The 17,143-nt window shown below is 43.4% G+C and overlaps 1 protein-coding gene across 1 annotated transcript in view; it reads right to left on the bottom strand.

Annotated features, from left to right (window-relative positions):
* Cpped1 (calcineurin like phosphoesterase domain containing 1) overlaps nucleotides 1-17,143 on the bottom strand; it is a 114,140-nt gene that overhangs the window by 90,519 nt on the left and 6,478 nt on the right. Inside the window, exon 2 of the mRNA XM_036196197.1 lies at nucleotides 2,506-2,724. Coding sequence (XP_036052090.1) covers nucleotides 2,506-2,724 — 219 coding nt within the window. The remainder of the gene's footprint in view (nucleotides 1-2,505; nucleotides 2,725-17,143) is intronic.

Below are 17,143 nucleotides of genomic sequence, written 5' to 3'. Positions count from 1 at the left end.
AATGGTTAGGATTGATCATAAAAATGTATCTTTTCATTTATTTGTGTTCAGTATATTCTATTTAAAAAGAAATGTAATTGCAAGAAAAGCTTTCATTTTACATCTGATTTTGAAATGTGACTGAATATATTAACATAATTCAGAATAAGTTGGTAAACATCCATGAGGACATATTATATAATTCCAGGGAGTCTCATGATACCCTGAAGCCAGTGAACAGAAAAATGCTAGTTTTGTGTCATGTTCAAGGGTCAGTAGAACCAAACCTTTGCCCACCATGTGGTCTAGAACAACAGTACCAAGCTGATGGCACCTGGGGCCCTATTACCCTGAAGATACCAGCTAACTGCAAAGCAGACCATTTAGAAATAACAATAATGTGCTGGGTCAATGAATCCATCACCTTAGTTTGCCTTTGTATGTCAGAAGCTAAGGCCAATAGCTATTTCTACATTGTAGTATCTTTAACACCTGTGAACCTTTGGCCATAAGTCATTAAAAAAAGGTCAAGTTTATGAGTGGCTACTATTTAACTTCACTACAAAACAAAGGACTATTTTCACAAATATATTTCTGTATGGAGCTGCCCAGATGGTCAGCTCTATTGTACTGGTAGGGTGCTGCTGTCCCCATGCCATGTGTCTGGATCCAGAAACTCCGAAGTTGTTACAGGGTTTGGGTCTCTTCACTGCTCAGCTACTATGCAGCCTCAGGCTGTGTTGTGGTTTTTACATTCTTGCTGTTTCTGTGGATTCTTGGCTCAAAAACTGAGAGCCTGAGGTAAGGGCATTGTCTCCTCCCACCTACTTCATCACAAGTGGGCAGGGAGCTGGTAGCCCAGGCTCCTGGGTTCTAACTGAGGTGACTGTTTTTGTTCTCTCTTCCTGTTACTTTTTTATAGGCCCAGTCCAGGAGTCATTAATGTAGACATGGCTACATGCATGACTTTGTGTAAGACACCAGTGAACAGAGACAAGGACACTCCTGAGAATTTCCCCTGCTTGTTGTTCTCCATGAATGTTAAACAATAAAAAACAGCTCCAGCTGCTCCTTTTCCATCACATCTTCACTCTGGGTTTAGTTCTGGACACACAGGTGGCCAGACAGTAGGAGCTGGATACTGATCACTGAAATGTGCCCAGCTTTTGGCAAAGCATCTCAGCATCTTGAGCAATTAATATAAGTAAACTTAGACAAATGCAGATATCCCCAGGCACTGCTCATGATTTCTACCCTGGTCTTCAAGACACTTCTGTTACAGCAAGAGAGACAGGGGCAGGGAAGGGGAACAGGCAAGGGCAGCTACCTCTGCCTCTGATGGGAAGGGCCACTTTCTACTTGCTTACATTTGATCACTGGGTTGAGGGCCTGTCTGAGACAGAAGGCTATTGAGTGTTGGAGAGAATGAAGAGAGTTCCAGAAACTTCTAAGCACTTCTTCCTCCTGTTCTCCTCCTCACTTGCTCCTTTCCTTTTCCCTCCTGCCCTTCCCTTCTCCTCCTGTGAGCAAAGCAATAGAAGAGATCAGAACACACAGTAAAAGCAGCAGACCACACGAACAGAGATGCTCAAGGCCCCGCATTTTACTTTTCTTTAGGAAAACCACCCCATTTTTCAGACCACATGGCTGTAGTAGAGCTAACCTCACAATTTAGCTTTGGGCACATGTAAGTCAGGTAAATGTGGTCTGTTACTCTGACTGGACCATCCAAAATAAGTCACTTTGTTTCTATTGTGATCTCTATAAACCTAGAACTCTCTAGGTTTATAGCCTCTATCTAGAGAGCCTAACTGCAAATGAAGTCAACTAAGAGGAAAACATAGCTGAGAGATGGAGAGATCAAAATCAGATAACAACTTCTGAGCCTCTGGATCCAGATATACCTAAAGCAACATCACGCATGGGAGAAATACAAGTGTAAAAAGCAAAGCAAGTAGGGTTAGAGAGATGGCTCTATGGTTAAGAGCACTTGCAAAGCACCTAGGTTCAATTCCTAGCAGCCACAAGGTAGCTCACAAAAGTTTGGAACTCCAGTTTGAGAGGATCTGATGCCTCTTCTGGTTTGTGCATGTACTGCACACACAGTGCACATACATACATGAAGGCAAAACACTCATACACATAAAATAAAAGTCTAAAAAGAGAGACAACTAAAAAAGGGACCAGTTTACAGTTACAGATTATAGTTAAAAATTACAGACATGGTGTGTGGAAGTTGTAATGTTTGTCCTTAGAAACATAGCAAGGTGACATAGGGGGTGTATTTTCCTACTAAGCTTGGATCACCAGACTCGTAACTAGGCCTAATTACTGTTATTAATCTGGCCAAATTCTAAATATAAAGTAAGTATGCATTTTCTGATATTTAATGATATCACCACTACCTTGAAGAGTAAGAACAATACCAAACAGAGACGTCTTTGGAGGAAAATCTATTTTTTCTGCCTATACTTGGTCAGGATTAACTCAAGAAGAAAAGATTACCCATGACAACCCAAAGCTTACCTGGCATGGCATGGATGAGGTCTCCACAAAGAACAAAGAATTTGGGTTTTGGGTTCAGCTTGTTGATGGCCTCAACAGCTTGCTCAGTGAGACGAATCTCCTGCGCCCACTCGTCACCACCATTATCACAATCCCCAGTGGACCAGGCCTTCATCAGCCCAAACTGGGGGTCTGCACCTTGGATGAAGTAGAATGGGCCTTTCCATTCCCTTTCCTTTTCTAAGGGGAAAAAAAAAGGTGGGGATGGGTGATAGAAAATCTGTCAGTGAAGGCATCCAGGTTAGCATGCAAGTGGAAACAATATTTTTCTTAAATTAAATAGGTCATTTTGATATGGTGCTGTCCAAACATACCATTTTCCTGTCACTATCTAGAGGAGTTTGATTTAAACTAATTACGCTGGACACCTAGTGATTCCCAAAGGCCACAGGAAAAACCACGTGGGTTGCTACAGCCACGTACCCAAGCTGTTTGTTTAAAAGTTAGATATCCAAAATGAACCAGAGACCACAATGGAGCACAGTGCAGGAGATATTAATGTTCAGTAATAGTGTTCTAATTGGAATTAAAAATACCCAAAACCAATGCTGCCAGAGTGTTATATTTAAATTACTAGGTAAAATGCTTACGAATCTTTTCTTCCAGGCTTAATGGCACCATTTGTGCTGTTTTGGGGGAATGCAACAGAATTTTAATTATAAAACTTGGCGTTCAAAACTCTGGCTAGCTGGTGGGAGATGTGGTGCCAGGAATAAAGTCTTGAAATCTTGAAATGAGTAGATCAATGTGAAAGGGAAAGAAGGAAGGAAAAAAAAATCAAAGCTAAAATTCAAAGGCAATTGGGTATTAGCACACTGACAGTGAACATGGGAATTTTATTTTTTCCAGTCTAAATGAAGCAGAACTGACAAAACAAACAAACAAACAAACAAACAAACAAACAAAAAAGCAATGGTGCGCGCGCGCGTGCGCGCGCACACACACACACACACACACACACACACACACACACACACGCACACACGCACGCACGCGCACACACACACACACACACACACACACACACGCACACACACACACAATTGTTATACATAGAAATGGTGAAATAATTACCAGAATCAAACAATTAACATATCTATCACCTCAACCTTTATGTGGGGGTAATGAGAAAAATTAGTATCTACTGTTGGCAAATTTCAAGAATATAACACATTATAAAGTCACCAAACTTGCAGAACAAAGGGTACCTGCATGTTAACTCATTAGTCCTTGATCTATGTCATGGCTGTTAAGTCTATCCACAACCAACCTAAGCTCACTGCAAGCAAGGAGTGGTGTGCATCTCACAGTACAGGACAGAGAGCAAGCTCTACTGAAGGATTCAACTCATATTTATTCAGCCTTTACTGTGTGTGATAGAAAGACCAAGGTGGTCCCCAAAGGTACTGCCTGATAGTATTCACATCCTTTGTAACTTTGGGTATGGACTGCACCTGCTTCCAATAAACAGAATACAGTTAACAATATGTCCCTTCAGATAGAGGCTGGAAGAAGACCATGATCTTCATCCCTCTCCTTTCCTTGCTCCATAGTCAAAAGCTGTGATATCAAGCCATCTGCAATGGTGCATGCTTTTAATCCCAGTGCTCAGAAGGAGAGACACATTCCAGGTCAGCCAGGGGCTATAGAGAGAGATTTTTATCTCCAAAGAAAACAAAACAAAAGTTGTCATATAGTAAACTGCCCTATGGAGTGGCCAACATGGCAAGGAACAGAAGGAAGAGTCTGGTTAACATCCCAGAAAGAACTGCATCTTGTGAACGGCCCTGTATGTGGACCAGGAAGAGAGATGTCCATTACTGAGCTTTTGGATAAGAGCAGAGCCTTAACTGGAGCCTTAGGGAGTCTGTGGCAGCAGAACCCAGCAATTATGTACCCAAAAGGGACTTTGTGACAAAGCAAGCTTGCTCTTCACACTGCCGAGGTTCAGGGTAGTTTGTTGATGGCAATAGATAACTACAAATCCAGCTGGAGACAAGAGTCAAGGGGAGAGACTCTTCCTGAAGAGCTGAAAACACTTCATAAATAGAAAAAGAAACAAAAAACCCTACTAGATGCTGCTTTGTGTTTGCAAAGTAAACTGTTAGTAACATTTTCCTATTATTTCAGTAGTAACCTTTGTATGCCAGTGATTGCTTTTAGCTATGCTCTGATTTCTGAGGCCCTCTGCAGAGCTATTTAAAACATATAAATTAATCAGCAGCAGATCCAGGGGGTGAGTGGCACCCAAGGTCACAGAGTAAATCAACCTGCTGCTACAGTTCAGAAAGTGTCCTGCAGCAAACATTTTAATAAGTAGTTTCCCATGACAAACATCCAAGAACTTCAAAAAGTCAATAGTCCTTGGCTCTATTAAGATAAATCTTTCATTACATGTTACTTAGTAGGAACTTAAGAGTGTCAATTTTATGGTGATGAAGCCCAAAATAAATAGATTCGACTTGTTGATTCAAAAATACAGCTTTCACGTCAAAAGGGAGAAAAGAGTTTATTCTGGAGTCAAATATGAGACCATGTGACCATGTCCAGGATCACAGATTCAAGTGACTCCAAATTCCATTTCCAACATGGAAACAGTTTCATGAAGCTTTTAAATAAAAGAGCACAGGCAATCATAAATCAAGACATTCTTCAAGTATGTTGGTGGAAGCATCAGGTGGGCAGTCACAGCTCAGTCATAGGGCTCAGATGCTATATGATGGCATTCTAAGCCTTTGCACTGCTGGAAGCCATTGCTCTGTCCATCCCAAATGATTTAACTAGTGGCCACAAAGATATTAGGTCACATATACAGGAAGGGAATAAATGACTCCTAAGTGGGCTAAAGACAGCCCAAGATAATTTAGCTCTGGACTTGCAACATTGCAAACTGTCCATGTCACTGAACTAGCTTTGCAGACATTCTCATTCTAGATAAAGAAAATGAAGTTCTGCACATTCAATACACACCTACTGTGTCTATCTAATAAAGTAGATGTTGGCTCAGAGTGCTGTACTTGCAAAGCATCTCTTAGGGGTTTGCTCAGCAGCTAATGGTCTTTAGTATCACCTTAATGTGAATCAAGGCCAAACAGTCCAACTGTATGATGATAGATGTGTACAAACCTGGCACTTGAACATGAAACCAGAAGGAGCTGCAACTGGAGGCCACTCTGGGCTACACAATGAGTATTTGTATTTTAAAAGATGATGGCAAGAGACAACCGAGATAAAGGCCCTTGCCACACAAGCCTGATAACATGAATTCAATACCCTTATTCTACAGTGGAACAGAATGGACTCCCAAAAGTTGTGCTCTAGCCTTCAGTGACACAGTTGACACACAGGTGCCTAAACACACACACACACACACACACACACACACACACACACACACACACACACACCACAGTAAAAGTAAATTTGTAAATATATAAAGAACAGGCTGAATTAAAGACATGGGACTATAGAAAGTTTTGTCCTGGAAGGAGGGTTATTCTGTCGGCTCATCTCTTTCATCTCTCAGAGGGCAGCTTTTTACAAGTTGAATTCCAAAGTCCAGGCTTACCCCAGGATACCTGCAGGATGACCTGTACAGCATCCTTTCTAGGGCAAAGTTACTACCTGCTTCTCACTCCAGGAAAGTCCAGCTTCTCAAGACCCTCTGGAAGCATTGTCACAGCAGTTCAGGCCATGGCAATTCATTAATCTGAGACCCGTTTATGAATTAGTTGATTTATAATCAGTTTCTGTCATTGCTGAAAAACACATGCACACAGACCCCATATGCCCCTAACTTTTCCTAAGAGACTGTCCTCTTAATTCTTAAGAATTGCCTGGAAATGGAGGCTGGAGGGAGGAGAGAGATGCTGGCAACAGTGAATGTTGTGCAAGGTAAAGAGGTCTGGGCTCACTGTGATGTGCTGGGGTCCAGCAACGTCAGTAGGAAGTGGGCCGGAGCCAGTCAAACCTCCCAATGACCTGTGCACCCACTGGCATCTGAGAATAGCTGGATCAGACTCCAGTGTCTCGGGGAAGTGACAGACATGGAGACTTCAGCTCCCCTGCACTGAAACACCACTCTGAGGAGGGCTTTTGGTTTTTAACTGTTGCATACTTGGGGTAGTTCCTTTCTCTGCTCATTTTCTTTTTGTTTCTGATTCTATTTAACTTAGGTATTTGGTCCTAAACATTTCTTAGTATTGTCCATGACTATCCAATTATCACATTTGAAATTGCTTTTCAAAATCAACCCAAGATTATTTGAATGTTAAGAGCTTAACTGAAGAATTTTTTAGTGACTAGTGAGTTCTAATACTTTATTATATCTTTTTATTTATTTTTGGGAGAGGGCACATGTGAGTTTGTATGACAAGGTCAGAGGACAACCTTTGGGACTCAGCTCTCCTTCCACAATGTGAGTCTCAGGAACCAAACACAGGTCACTAGACTTGGAGGCAAGGACCTTTGCTTACTCAGCTGTCTCACTGGTCCTAGTTCTAACACTTAGCTCTTACATGACACTGTGATGCACAGTGAAACCAGCCATAAGCAAGGGCATGCATGCCACACATGAGCAAAGAGAGAGGCATGCTTCTTCTTGTAGGAGAATGCAGGCAGGGGTTCTAACTGATGGCTATGATGAGTATGTGGTCAACTTTGAGACTAAGTGTGTGTGACAAGCAAAAGAACACAATGTGCTGGTTAAGAAAGCCTCAGATCTGACCCAGATGGTACCTGGGAGTTTGTGGGAGCTTGAAAGAAAATGGTCCTGAAAGGGAGTGGCTCTATTCGGAGGTGTGGCCTTGTTGGAGTAGGTGTGTCCTTGTTGAAGGAAGTGTGCCATGGGGAGAGGGGCTTTGAGGTCTTACATATGCTCAAGCTACACCTGGTGTCACAGTTCACTTCCTGTTGCCTATGGATCAAAATGTAGAACTCTCAGCTGCTTCTTCAGCACCATGTCTGCCTGCACACTGCCATATCCCACCATCGACTGAACCTCTGAAACAGTAAGCTGCCACCCTAACTAAATATTTTCCTTTATAAGAGTTGCCATGGTCATGGTGTCTCTCCACAGCACCTGAAACCCTAACTAAGATGTAGTTAGTTGTTTTTCAGTCTTTTACTCTTTGAGGGGCATGCCACCCAGTTCCCAAATAAATACACCTGGAGACCTATTATTTCTTATAAATGCTTGGCCTTAGCTTGGCTTATTTCTAGTCAGCTTTCCTAACTTTAAATTATCCCATCTACCTTTTCCTCTGTGCCTTTTCCTTTTCTTACTTCTGTAATCTTACTTTCACTCTTACTCCATGGCTGGCTGTGTGGCTGTCCCCTTCTTTTCTTGCTCCTTGATCTCTCTTGCTTTCCTTCTACTTCTCTCTCTGCCTGCCAGTCCCACCTATCCTTTCTCCTGCCTAGCTACTGGTTGTTCAGCTTCTTGTTAGCCCAATCAGATGTATTAGACAGGCACAGCAACACAACTTCACAGCATTAAACAAATGCAACATAAAAGAATGCAACACATCTTTGCATCATTAAACAAATGTTCTGCATCATAAACAAATGTAATACGTCTTAAAATAATAGTCCACAACACTAAGAGAGCATCAAAACAAAGATCCTTACCAATATTTGATATAAAGCTCTGGAACAAGTGTACAGAGCATTTAGCATTAAATCATAATAAAGCACATATTTGTTTAATTGAAACACATAAGACAGCCATGAATAACAATGTCCATAATGAATGTAATTTTTTAATCTCACCTACGTATGATGAGTGTATTTATTGTATTCATGTGTGTATGTACAGGCTTAAGTGTGCTGCAGTGTATGTAGAAGTCAAAGTACAAACTCAAGTATCAGTCCTTGCCTTCTACCTTCAGACAGGGATTCTGTTCTTTTTCTGTTCTATAACTGGGAGGGAAAGGGCTGCTGAGGATTCTTCTCTCTGCCTCCCTTGTCTCTATAGAAGTGCTGTGATTATAGACCTAGGTACCAGCTTTACATAGATTTGGGGATTCAGACTCATGTCTTCACACTTGCACAGACAGTGCTTTATTGACTGAACCACTCTCTGGCCTACCCATCAACAAATTCAATTAGCTCTCTATTGTTAGGTGGCAAATTACCAGAAATGCAGAAGCTTAAGACAGCACACAACTCATAGTCACTAGGGGTCAGGAATCAAGCTCTGCTCAGTCTGCCCTGTGGCCGGAGCCCCTCATAAGCAGCAAACAGGGTGTTGGCCAGTTTGGAGGTCTCAGCAGAAAACTCATGAGAGTGATTCTGCCTCCAAGCTGCAGGCTCTGTGGCAACTGGACTTGAGCATATGAATTAACTAGTTTTGCTGCAGGGACCATCCTTGGTTCTTTGGCAGCTCACAGCATGAGAACTTGCATTATCAAAGCCATCGGGGAAAGGGGAAAGAATCTGCTAGCAATAGCATGTTATAATTGTACACAGCACTGGACGTGACACACACACCCCTACTCGTGTTGCTTCTGGGGAGCTCTTTATCATAATGTAGTTGCTAGAGAAGCCAACACCAAGAACAGGGGACCATAATCCCACAGGCAAGGATTCCAGGAGGCAGGATCAGAGGGGCATAGCCGAGTCAGCCATACACACTAATTAATATAAAGCTCTGGGCTAGGTGGTGGCACACAGCTATAACCCTGTGCTGGGATGAGGCATTCAAGGTTAGCTTCAGCTACATGTAATTCAAGGCCAGCCTAGGCCATACAAGACATTATCTCAAACAAAACAAAAATAAGCAAGCAAACAAACAAAAACCCAGGCCTAGCTTCTCATGCACTTAATCAGTTAAATTTGTTTGCTACTGACTTTCTAGTACTAAACAGAGTTAAACCCATTTATTTTGGCCCATCCACAGGAAGCTGGAAAGCTTGGCCACAAAGACTACGTGAGTTATGACAAGTTTCTAAAAGTTGACTTAACCAGTTTTTTTATTCAACCAAGGTGTGATACTGAGTGACAGCTAGTATTTTCAGGACTAGAGTTCACACAGTGAACACCTTCTGCCCAAGAGCCCTTGAGTTTCTCTGCCTGGAGACATGCACAAACTTGGCTGCCCAAAGTTTGCTCTCCATATAGACATTTTGTCTCCGAAAAGTTCCCTTCAAACAGAGTGGCTCAGTAAAGGAGATGGATGCATAAACTAAGGCTGGCAAGGCCCAGCACCATCTCCCGGTAGTCTATGATGCCCACAGTCCCTGCCAACAGTGTGAGGCTGACTCAAGGTACAGCTGCTGCCCAGACACACAGTTTCTGAGGCTGTTAATTGGAGACATGCCAAACTCAAGGTCTGGCTAGCAGATGTGTTCTGTTGGACCTACACACTGTTTATAAAATTTGAAATCTGTTGCCAACATTTTAAATTTATATACATACATACATACATATATGTATGTGTATGTATGTATATGTATGCATGCCTGGATTTCTGAATTCTCTTAGAAAATTGGCCACACTGCTCATATGACACATGCTAAGGATTGGCTGCAACTATGTGATCCTTCTACATGCCCACAAACTTGTTCTAGTCCACATATAGCCAATTCACCACATGGCTCCCATCTATGGAAACCCTTCTATTTTGCTCAAACATACAAGGAGTAAAAGCAGGTTCAAATGTCCTATCCACCCCAGTTCAGGATCAGGCGGTCGGTCACACAGCTGACATTACACAGAATCCCAGTTTGGGATCAGGCGGTCACACAACTGAATCCCAGTTTGGGATCAGGCGGTCCACAGCTGAATCCCAGTTCGGGATCAGGAGGTCCACAGCTGAATCCCAGTTTGGGATCAGGCGGTCGGTCACACAGCTGACATTACACAGAAGTCACAAGCCCATACCTCAAGGTGGCCACCAATTTCTAAATCAAACTTTTAATTTAAAAATATTTTTTAAAGAAAAAGCTTTGCCTTATCAACACAATTCATCTGTTGCACACAGTTACAAAGTCTGGCTAAGTTTGATTTCTGCTGCTTGATAAGAGACGATCATGGCAACCATCTTGTAAAATTAAGGAATTAATAGTGGATCTCTCACTAAACTACTCACAGAAAAAGCCTCTGAGATTTTTCAGCTGTTTAATCAGGTGCAAGGCAGTAACTTGACACAGGGACGAATCTTAAAAGCCTGTAGGAATTCACGCACTGCCTCCCTATTAAGCCTTCCTATGCGACTGTTACTGCTAAATCCTGCTGAAAGACAGACATTCAAATTGCAGTTCTCTGTACAGTTTGCACTTTCCTGTACCACAAAATAAATTTCTTCTTGATCTGTTTCTGCCAATGTTTCCTCTTGTTCACTTTTATTACCATTTGGGTATATTTGTCAATTGTTAGTGGAAGCTGACTTTTAGTATATTCTTAAAATTAGAAACATTATAGATTCTTTTGCTATTGCTTACTAGTCACTGACTATAAGAAATGCAGCCCTCAAAACAAATAAATCACTGTTCTCATCCTGTGACTAGGAAAAGGCTAAGGAATGACAGTGTCATTCACGCCTGAGGCTGTGATAATGTATGCACTCATGATATGCTACTTTAAAAGAGCCCCAAATAACTAAAGGTAAAAAAGAATGCAAACAGTTCTCTTAATTTTTACAAAGGGGGAAAAATAAATCACACTTTCTGTCTTAGTTAGGGTTTTCATTGCTGTGAAGACACCATGACCATGGCAACTCTTATAAAGGAAAGCATTTAACTGGGGCTGGCTTACAGTTCAGAGGTTTAGTCCATTATCCTCATGGCAGGAAGCATGGTGGCATGCAGGCAGACATGGTGCTGCAGAGGTAGCTGAGAGTTCTACATGCTGATCCCCAGGCAACAGGAATTGAGAGTGACACTGGGCATGGCTTGTGCTTCTGAGACCTCACAGCAACACACTTCCTCCAACAAGGGCACAGCTCCTAATAGTGCCACTCCCTGTGGGCCCGTGGAATCATTTCCATTCAGACCACCACACTTTCTAAGTTGAGTTTGGTTAAACACAACACAAAGCATCAGACCCTGGATGAGCAGTCTGATTAAGAGGCCTCAGGCAGGACTACCTCACATCATTACAAAGTACAATGATTTAAGAATTCAAGGTGTTGGTTCCTGTTAATTTAGCAAACTCAAAGTAACACATGACTAGACAGCTAAAGAATTGACTTTAAAATGGGCAGAGCATAGTAGGCAGGTTTATTTTCCTGAGAATACCTAAATGTTGAATTTGTACATTTCTACAGTTCATGCATTTCACTCACAATTCATGTGCTTTCCTCATCCTGGCTCCTCCCCTAGTCCCCTAAGTTCCGCTTCCATCATCTCCAGTCCCTTAGTCTTGGGATCAGGTCTTTAAGCTCACACAGGCAGTCAAGCCGCCAACATTCCTTTTCTCCATGACCTACTCCAGTCTTCCTGTCCTTACCAAAGCTCCCCCCCCAGGGGGGAGGTTCAGCTCTCTACTGTTCCCACTGAAACGGCTTCAAGAACAAATGCAAGTCCTCTACTCCAGTCCAGCCAGGTAGCAGCTGCCACTGTGCTGTTCCAAAACCTTCCCCATCACTCCCTCCCCAGTGAGCACTACTGCTCTGACTCTCAATAGCAGGCTCCTGTCTGCTTCTCTCTCCAGAACACACATGTCATTCAGGCCTGTCTTGAGGCTGGCAGGCAGCAAACACCTGATGACAACAAGGATGAGTGGAGATGCCACTGGGCCCTGGCTCATTCTGACACCGGGGAACTGGGATATCTACCACAGGTCCAGTCAGTGGCTCTATACTCACTGAACCAGGTGATTTTAGGACATTTTAATACCCATACCATTGATGATTTTAACATAAAATGTCTAGACATCTTTGGATGTCACACTGGGAAATGGGTGGTTGTATTAGTCACTGTCATTGGTGTTGTGATAAACACTCGACAAAAGGGACTTACAGAAGAGTTTGTTTTGGATCACTGTGTGAGAGCACAATTCACCATAACAGGAGTCACAGTAGCAGGGGCTTGAGGCCTCTGTCACATTGTATCTACAGTCTGGAAGCAGATAGTAACAAATGCTATTGTTTAGCCTAATTTCTCAATTTTATTCAGTCAGTTGCTCCAGACTGATGGTTCTTCCCACAGATAGGATGTGTCTTCCTATCTCATTCTTGTTACTTCCTTGCAGGCATGCCTCTTTGGTGATTCCAGGTCTTGTCAAGTTGCTAATCAGTCTTACCTATCATAGTGGAACTACTAGAACACAAGAGGTAAGAGCTTGGCATATTGCTGACATCCACTACACAGGCCAGAACCACCCTGTGGCAGCCAGTAATGGCATGATGCCAAGGCTGAGAAACCCTACTCAAGACACACCATAGAACCTCTCCAAGATGAAACACTATCTACCTCCTCTCACATACCCATACTTGCCATCCCTGCAAGGGCTGCTCTCCACTCTGGCAACCCTTCCTATCAAAAGGATCATCTACCTTGGCCAGCCCAGCTGCTACCTCCACAGAGCCTGTCTTTACCCCGGAAAGCAGATGCCACTCTGGCTCCCTCCTTTCATTCAAATACAGAAGAGCTGGGCATAATGGTACACACCTATAACCCCAGCATAGAGGAGGCTGAAGCAGGAGGGTTATGACTCTACATAGTAATACTGTTTCAAAAGGAGGGAAGCATATTATATTATATTCCGGACATGCCTCTGTGGTGTGGGCTATGTGCAATGCTAGACATTCAACAGTGGACATTGCAGGCAGGTCCTGTCTTCTGAGGCCTTCCAGAACAGTGGGGAAGGTAGACAGAATGAGGTTATTTGACACCATGCTTGTAGGATCTTAGGTGTAATTAGGCTAGTCACATGGCAGAGGGACTAGCAGGGTGCTGGGAAGGCCACACTCCTGGATGGGGTAAGGCTAGAACAGGAAGCTGGAATAAGACCACGCAGGACCTACCCTTATCTGATCCGTGTACTCCAGGTTCTGAGTTTCAAGAGTTTACCAATCCATTTCTATTCCTTTACTAAATGTAACACATTCAAGCTCCTTACCCTCTCTGGGATTCAGTCTCCTCATCTGTAGAGAATGAATAAAGGCAGCTCCTTGAATGAGGCTCAGAGTAAATGGTCCAGTGTGAGCTACCTATAGTCACCATGATTTCCATTTGGAGTCACCATGGATTTTGTCTTAGTAGAGACAGGTTCCAGGAGTTAGAGCCATGTCTTTGTCTCCATGAAAACAGCGGGTGACATTTTAGAAAAAGTATCTACATGCTTTGCCCCACACCCTTACCTTTCCTATACCGTAGACGCTGTGTTGGTTATAAAGAAGCAGAGACAGGAAAGCCTTACGGCTGCCTGGACGCTGTTAGGCTAAAGGGCCAACGCCAGCAGAACACCATTTTCGCTGCTCCTCCCGGCAGCAATCTGCATGGTGAGCTGCGATCTAAATGTCTTCAGCAAAATCCTTTTTCTTCTCAGGGGACTAATCCTATTTTAGTGGGGAAAAAGTTGCTAAACAATATTCATCACTACTCTGGGACTCTTTCTAGTCTAACAATAGTCTCATCATAAAACAGCCAGGCTGGGTGTGGCAGATGATGGCATCCTTCCGTACTGCTTGTCCAGGAGCTGGGGGCTGGGGACAGCTATGAGGGTACAGGGTTCTTCTTCAGGATAGTGGGATGCAAAATCAACTGCAGTGACAGCTGCACAACTCTGCATGTGATAAAAAGCACAAATCATACACCTGAAAGGGGTAGGCATCCAGTATTTGAAAAGTAATTTCAAAGTGTCCTTCAGGGACTGATTCCTCCCCCCAAAGGATTAGCCATAACAGTTTTCCTCAAAACTGCCAAATTATTTGCTTCAGGTACCAGGGTGAATTTACCATATTTTTAGTTCAAGTGCATCAAAAACAAAATATGGTTTTGAGACACAAAGTCTTCTGAGTTGAGGCTTGGCAAGCATACTTACTACCCGTGAAGACCTGCCAAACCCTTTGGAGACAAGACAAGAGGTGGGCCAGGACTTCTTCGCTAGGGTCTCTTAGCATCACTGGCTTTGGCCAACATGGTCTTAGACAAATTACAGAATAGTAAGATATCTCCAGAACCATATTGTGACATTTTAGGGTGCCTGTTTTGGGTAGATGTTGGCTATACCTTTGCCCCATGTCCCTATTTCCCTACCAAGATGCAGGCAGCTGCTGACTTGCTGGAGCTTGAGGGGGACATGGAAGTGGTGCCTCCTCTGGGCAGGTGCAACCCCACAGGGGTCAGGCTGGGAAAACAGAGTCTCGAATGAAGAAAGAGGGTAATCATTCTTGCAGCTAAGGGCACCTATCAGACAGGAAAACTCCTGCAGATGCTTCTGGGCAGTGCATACTGTATGGCTGTCCAGTGTGGGCCTGAGGAACACTAGTGGTTTGTCTAATACCTTGGCTTCAGTTTTGTTTTGTTCAAGGAATCCACAATATGTCAGGCAGACCACATACAAGGATCCATCCATTTGCACATTAATACATGACTGCTGAGTGTGCTTGACCACCAGCCACTGTCCAAATCTGGGCAGGAATCATTCCATAGTCTAGAGGTAGGAAAGAACAGCAGAATCATAAGAAGAAAGTACATTATGAACTGTCCTAAGTATCATCAAGAAAAAGAATGGGTTAAAGTAAGTGTTGGGGACCTAATTTATAAGAGATGAGCAACAGGCTTCTTCAACTATAACCTGAAGAAGAAGACATAAGGAAGAAAGAGAGACAGAGAAAATCTAGTCTGGGGGTGACAGGCCCCAAACTTGTTTGAGGCAGCGTAGCCTCCTGGGAAAGTACTCACCTAGAAAGTAGGAAGCCCTGAATTTCACCCCAGTACTACAAACAAAACCCAACATTTTCCAAAAGTGGTTGCTGTTCGAGTGTGAGCTAGAGGTGGCCAGGGTTCTTGTGGTGGCACCTGGGTAGGAGAATGGTAGACAAACTAAGTGCACCCTCAAGGATGAATGCTCAAGACCAGGTATAATTTGTACAGGGAAGAGACAGACAATAAGAAGACCACTAAGATCTCTCAGCTTCAGGTGAACAGATAAACTGAAAACACTTTTAGAAAGAGCAGCCTAAACAGATGGAGACCTTGCCCTGCTCTGGTGTCATTCAGCAGCAAAGGCAAGGGGCTTGCCATCAGGGCAAAGGTCTCTGGACCTGCCCATTCACTAGGGTAAGCACCTACATCACAAAATGCCTTGGCACCCCTTATATAGGAAGCCAGCATAAACCAAGTCAATGCACATTTGATCACAGCTGTGCCTCAAAGCATATCAACCAAGCTGTACCCCCATTTTATAAATGAGGACAGGTGACATTGGCATGTTTTCTCTTCTCTTTCAGAAGGCTACCCAGAATGTGGTCATTTATTCTCACCTGTTATCAAACTTGGTTGCGGGGCAGAAGGCCAGGCATTCCAAGGCTACTGGGGTCCGCCGTTGCCCTAGCCCTGTATCAATGCCCCTTCCTCACTGGAGACTCAGCAGAGTTCAAATTTGGGTAGTGTACAGAAATAAAAGTTGTCTGTCAGCCTTCTCTGGTGAGTTGTCCACAGGGTGTCTGGAAGGTCTGACCAGCACTCTGGAAAACTTCTGCAGCAGACAGTGTCACTGCCAGCCAGTGGCTCAGACCTCAGTGGCACTAGGCACTTCTGCCCTGGCCCCACAGTGGCATTGACTTGTCTCCCAGTCTGTGGATGCTGATGCTTTTTTTTTTTTTTTTGGTTTTTCGAGACCGGGTTTCTCTATGTAGCTTTGCACCTTTCCTGAAACTTCACTCTGTAGCCCAGGCTGACCTTGAACTCACAGAGATCCATCTGGCTCTGCCTCTCGAGTGCTGGGATTAAAGGCGTGCGCCACCACTGCCCAGCCAGATGCTTATTTTTAAATTGCCTCATTTAATGAAATGAGTGGAGCAGAGGAACACAGAGAATCATTTCTACCTCTAAGCATGCCTCTAACGAAGATGAAAGTTTTGAGGAGATATTCAATAAAAATGAGCTGGTAAAAATAAAACACCAAACAGGAAAAATCTAAACCAAAAAATTCCCTATGTAGAGTACTTCCCGGGGATGGGGGGAGATTTAATTGACTATATGGCTATGGAGAGTGGGGTGCAAACTGGAAACGATTCTTGCATTGGTACTTAATGCAAAAGTGTCACACACAAGCCCATGTATACATCCAGGCTGTCTTAGGGTTTCTATTGCTGTGAAGAGACACCATGACCACAGCAAATCTTCTAAAGGAAAACATTTAATTGAGGTGGCAGCTTATATTTCAGAGGTTCAGTCCATTGTCATCATGGTAGGACATGGCAGTATATAGGCAGACATGGTGCTGGAGAAGTAGCCTAGTGTCCTACATCTTGGCTTGCAGGCAACAGGAAGACGACTGAGACACTGGTTGGTGTCCTGAGCATATATGAGAACTCAAAGCCCACACCCCCAGTCACACATTTCCTCCAGTAAGGCCATACCTACTCCAACAAAGCCATACTTCCTAGGAGTGCCATTCCTTATGAGCTTATGGGGGCCAATTATATTCA

The sequence above is a fragment of the Onychomys torridus genome, chromosome 8 (genome assembly GCF_903995425.1).
Source record: "Onychomys torridus chromosome 8, mOncTor1.1, whole genome shotgun sequence".
NCBI lineage: Eukaryota > Metazoa > Chordata > Mammalia > Rodentia > Cricetidae > Onychomys > Onychomys torridus.
Note: the sequence above shows the minus strand (reverse complement) of the source record. Positions and strands in the feature narration are given on the sequence as shown.